The sequence below is a fragment of the Henckelia pumila genome, chromosome 3 (assembly GCF_033568475.1).
Source record: "Henckelia pumila isolate YLH828 chromosome 3, ASM3356847v2, whole genome shotgun sequence".
Lineage (NCBI taxonomy): Eukaryota > Viridiplantae > Streptophyta > Magnoliopsida > Lamiales > Gesneriaceae > Henckelia > Henckelia pumila.
The window spans coordinates 46,581,740-46,587,317 of NC_133122.1; the positions used below are offsets into that span (position 1 = coordinate 46,581,740).

At 36.3% G+C, this 5,578-nt stretch overlaps 1 protein-coding gene across 1 annotated transcript; it reads left to right on the forward strand.

The window, feature by feature from the left end:
- Positions 1 to 1,423: 1,423 nt before the first annotated feature.
- Positions 1,424 to 5,099, forward strand: LOC140886774 (probable serine/threonine-protein kinase PBL19). Its single transcript, XM_073293590.1, has 4 exons — positions 1,424 to 1,777; positions 2,589 to 2,849; positions 3,477 to 3,599; positions 4,126 to 5,099. The coding sequence occupies exons 1-4, from the start codon at positions 1,424 to 1,426 to the stop codon at positions 4,660 to 4,662; spliced, it is 1,275 nt and encodes a 424-aa protein (XP_073149691.1). The 3' UTR covers positions 4,663 to 5,099.
- The last annotated feature ends 479 nt before the right edge of the window (positions 5,100 to 5,578 follow it).

Consider the following 5,578-nt stretch of genomic DNA (forward strand, 5'->3'; position numbering starts at 1 on the left):
AAATTCGGACGACAATAATCTCGGTATATATATGAACATTTTAAAATTCTATTTTAAAAAAAAATAGGTAAGATTTCAATTCATAAAATGGTTCAAACTTATTATCAAGAAATGTGTCTCTTAGATTCGTTATTTTTGCATGTATAATATTTATTCTTTATCGCAATTTGTATCCTCTCCTACTCAAAATTCATTCATGTTAATTAATGATGCATTCATATTTGCTTCATATTTTTTTCATGCCGTACGAGGTAGAAGAACCTTCTTTGAAATTTCAAGATTGGCTACTTTTATTTTCTGTCTTTTTTTTTTTTTTGTTGTTGTTGAGAGTTGAGACAATTATACCCAAAGCGTCAACTCAATTCCCATTTCAATCTATTTCGTGAAAGACAGGCGCCACCAAACTTATCATCTTCCAACGATTTAAAAAGAAATTCTTTTTTAATTCAGTATATATTGTTAAAAAATATAAATTTTATCAGACAATAATATCGAAATGTTTTCTAATGTAGTTTCGAGCCAAACTACACTGTTACAGAGATGAAAATAAAATAATTTTAGATGGTGTGATTTGTGAGCTTTTTTGTGTACATATCACAAGAAACAGGGGAACCCATTGCCCAAAATCTTTTGGACAGCAACCTTTGTTCAGTGAAGCAAGAAAAAGGGAAAGAAGTCAGTAAAAAGATAGATTCTTTTTTCATTCGTGGATATTATCTCACTTCGACCGCGTAGAAAGTTGGAATTTTTTTAAAAAGATAGTCCAAAGGGTTGAACAAATCCAAGAAGTAGAGATACAGATAAGTCATTATTCATTTGTATATAATAATTGTGGTTATATATATGTGCACACACCTAAAGCATTTATTGATCATATTATTTTGCTTCACCTAACTTTGTTGTGTTGCATTAACTTCGCAGTGTTTGATGATTAACGATTTGTATTTCCCATTACTCACACGAACAGACACGCAAGCATAATTGGGAGTTCTCTCTCTTGAAGATTTCATCTGGGCCATCTTGATTTTATCCATTTTCTTGATGTTCTCCAGCTCGGGGAATGTTGGCTCTTCATGAAACTCGTAAGTTGGCATTCCAATATGTGTTGGTTTTTGTTTAAAACATAATAATAACTTTCTTCTTTGCCCTAAAAAAGAAAGAGAAGATTTATCTGAACTGATCATACTTTGCTTATGGGCTGGTCATATTAATTGTCTTTCATATTTTCTTGAAATTTTAATGCTCCCTGATTTTTCTTGAATCCCTCTTAACGAATTATCTTGCTTGCGTGTGTTCTTGATTTCCTTGAATTTCCATTTTTTTAATGTTTACTTTGAATTCTGCAGGTTTCCAATGGCAGTCCAGGGTTCAAAACTGAATCTTGAAAAGCCCCTTTTGATTTGAAGGAAAAACGCTAAAGATAATGAACTGTTTCTATTATTTCAAGGAAAAAGCAAGAAGCGGGAGACAAAAATCAGCCCCAACTCTAAAAAATCCGTACAATTCTGATGCCATCTCACAAACTGAGAGGGTAGCAAAATCGTCATGCTCAGCCCCTTCACCTCGAAGCATACCGGAATTATATGAAGAAAAAGCTCAGAATTTAAGGGTTTTTAAGTTTGCTGAGCTAAAGCAGGCTACTAATAATTTTAACAGATTACTTAAGATAGGTGAAGGTGGTTTTGGATGTGTATATAAGGCAAGCATCAAGCATGCTGACAGAGATGGTGAGCCTGTCGTGGTTGCCATTAAGAAACTCAATAAAGATGGCTATCAGGTAGGATTCTTGATCTTATGTGTGGTTTCTTCTTGCTATAATGCTAAGATGAAATGACAACTCTTCAGAGTTCTCTTGGAATTTTTTAGTGGCCCCATTGCTGAATTCACAGTTATTCAGCCGTTGTTGAGATCAAATAAAGGAGTCTGTTTGTTCGATAATGCTTCAAGATTATTATTTTTATTTGTGTTGGATTAGAGAACTTTACTCTTTAGTTTGTGTTTTTGGTGGTTCTGCTAGCCATTTGCAGACCCTTTTGGTGATTAAACCAGATTATGTTTTGTGACTTTGTTTCGGTTGAGATGCGATTAGTCAGTCCTCGATGCATCAAACAATACAATGTGGATGGGTTTACAAAATTGTGTATTGCAAAGGAAATATGAGAGTACAATGCATGGAACGACAGTGGGCAAACGTAGGAATTTCAGATCAGTGTGCAGCTTAGTGAGCTTTGAACGGATCAAAACTTAGAGATTTTTTTCATCTCAGACGTTCCCTGCCCCTGCTAATGTCTTGCTTGATCCGCCTTTGGGTTGCAAACACTTGAAGAATTATTGCATGACTATTGTGAGTCCTCAAAAGAATAAAAAAATACCTGTTAGTCCTCAAAAAGAAATAAAAAAAAAAAACTATCAAAATACATGCTGTAGGTTTATTTTGAAGCGTGGATCTTGTCGATGTTCAATATCTTGTTCAAAAATTCATCCCAAAAAAATGTGTTGCTTCCAAATTCCAGTCCATGAACTGTTTTGTGAGTCAGATGTTAGATTAAACTGAAAAATGAATTATTTTAGTGCCTCGAACTGTTCAGGGTCATAAACAATGGGTAGCAGAAGTGCAGTTCCTTGGTGTTGTGGATCACCCAAATCTCGTAAAACTTATTGGTTACTGTGCTGTGGATGGAGAAAGAGGTATTCAAAGGCTACTTGTGTACGAATACATGCCAAACAAGAGCCTGGAAGATCATCTATTTAGCCGGGCTTATCCATCCCTTTCTTGGGATCAAAGAATGCAAATTGTGTTGGGGGCAGCTCAGGGATTGACTTATTTGCACGAAGAATTAGAAATCCAGGTTTTAACATCACAGACTTGGCCATCGCTTTGTTTTCTACTGTTCTTTTTGGTAGCGGACCTTTTTTGCCCCCTAAAGGCTAAAAGTTTTACTGATAGTGTTTTCCCAGTGGAACTCCTTTTCTTGATAACCAATTGGCTTTTCATGATGGGATCGAACAGCTGACAAAGTACACTGAGAACATTGTTTTAGGATTGGCATTTGATTGAAGTTAAGATAGAATTCTTTTTGCTTCCATAATTTGATTTTTCGAGGTAAGTGGCTCGGTGCCTCAGTCAAAAGACTCAAAACTCTGCCCAAGAGATACGTGAGGGCAATTCATTTCATTTGTTATATTTTATTTATTTTTAATCTTACTCTGTCATATGAGAACTTTTTTATATAGTCGTTAGGCATATTTTAGTCTTTTCAAACTATTTTGAGAAGTCATGCTGCTTGATGTATGAGTAGTCCGATTGTGAGTCCGCATCCAAGTATAACATTACTTGCACCAGACTCAACTTGTTACCACCCTAATGAAGAAAATGTGCCAAACTACTGTGAACTGATCTCTGGATTTTATGAGCTCTACTTCAATAAATTTGGACAGTTCCCATGTAACTTATTTTGATTAATCCCAATGTTTAGGTTATTTATCGAGATTTCAAGGCGTCAAATGTGCTGTTGGATGGAGATTTCAGGCCAAAACTTTCGGATTTCGGGCTTGCTAGGGAGGGTCCAACCGCGGGTCGTACTCATGTTTCAACTGCGGTACGTTCACTTTGTTAAAACTCACAATTACACTTTTTGTGCGAAAACATAAACTTTTTACATTCTCTTGATGATAAGATTTGGAACAAGCCCTTTTCTTAAAAGAAACACTATAAGTGCATCCTTCAGGGAGAAGCAAGGGCAGTCGCCCCCTTAAAAGGGATAAATTCTTAAATTTTATGTGTACCAAGTTCAAAATTTTTATCTTTTGCCCTCTCAACACATCTTTAATCACCTCAGCTCAGCGAATCTGTGATTCCTTTTATTTTGTCCTTGATCAGATTGTAACAAACTGAGAATGATTTTATAGGCCCTAGCCAGTAGCCCCTATGTTATGCACTTTATTATCAATTTAAGTTACTCATTGTGAAAGTAGATGCGAAGTTGGTTTTAGTCAAGCCATCTGCATGAGTCTCATTTGCATGGACCCGATGGCGCTGGACGTGAGTCACGTGACAGGCTTTTCCTGTAAAAGGAACATCAATGTAATTGTATGCAACATAATATTTTCATCAACTATGTTTAGGTTGTTGGAACGCATGGATACGCTGCCCCGGACTATATACAAACTGGCCATCTTACCACCAAGAGCGATGTCTGGAGTTTTGGCGTCGTATTGTACGAAATCCTAACAGGCAGACGGTCTCTAGAAAGGGGACGTCCCAAATCCGAGCAAAAACTGTTGGACTGGGTGAAACTGTATCCAGCAGATAGTCGAAAATTTAGCATGATAATGGACCCGAGACTTGAAAACCAATTCTCCCTAACCGCAGCTCGTTCCATCGCAAAATTAGCCGATACTTGTCTGGTGAAAAACGCAAAGGACCGGCCAAAGATGAGCGACGTAGTGGAAAATGTAAAGCGAATACTGCAGATTTCTGTAGAGGAAAGTCCTCCTACCCAGTATTCAGAAATCGAAACGACGGAAGAGAAGCCTGAGAAGGCCATGGGTGCATCGGAATCCGCTAAACGGAGACTCGCCCATTTGACCAAGTTAAGTGAATACGTTGGTGGAGGAGGTGGTGGGAGATTCATGATGATGCAGAGGAGTAAAATGGAGTAAATACGGAGTTTTCTTGGTTCATTGTAGTAGTTATGTAGAAGGGCCATCACTTTTTTGTGGAGCTGTGAGTTTTCAGAACTTGTTTGTGCAGAGAGTTCTGTAGGTGTTTGTTACATGCAAAAATTAAAGCAAAGCCAATCATTTAAGATTAGTATTTTCGTTGCCCCTTAAGTAGAGGACTTTTCCAACTGAAACCTAGCCGGAGGTTCCGTCGGAGTTGGCCTCCGGATCGGAGGCTCCGGTGGCGATGTGGCCGGAGGAGGGTTTTAGCTTTTGAGCATTTCATTGGGTGGAATGAAAATAAGCAAAGGCTCCTGATATCAAATCCTATATGTAATTTTAAGTATGATACGCAAATATTGTAATGATGTGCTTAGAGTTGTATACTTGTACACCTATTTTAATTTGTTTATTGAATAAAATATATATTCATTACGTGTCTTTTTTTATTTTTTGACTTTTTTTATACTCAAGATAATCCGTCAGACGGTCAACCATGACAATATTTATAATAATTAGTAATATTTTTAGCATCAAAACTATTTTATCGTGTCTGACCCAAATAGAAGATTAGTCTCACAAAATTTACCTATGAGATAATCTCACTTGAGATTTTGTGTTTTTAATATCTTGGTGAAGCTTTTAAGCAATGCTGAATATATCATTTAATTATTCAATTTCATATTTTGTAATCTCTTTGATTCTATATTTATCTATGTCATTTCAATTTTAAAAATCGATAATTCTTATTTTAATTTTTTAAAAATATATATATATTTACGAATCACAGCTTAGTGTATTTCTAGATATTTTGTTCCTGACGTCTTTCAGATGGGCCTTCTATATCGAGAAAGATTCTGGACTTGGGCTGATCTTGGGGACAACTTGAGAGCCCAAGCCCAATACTCTAAATAAG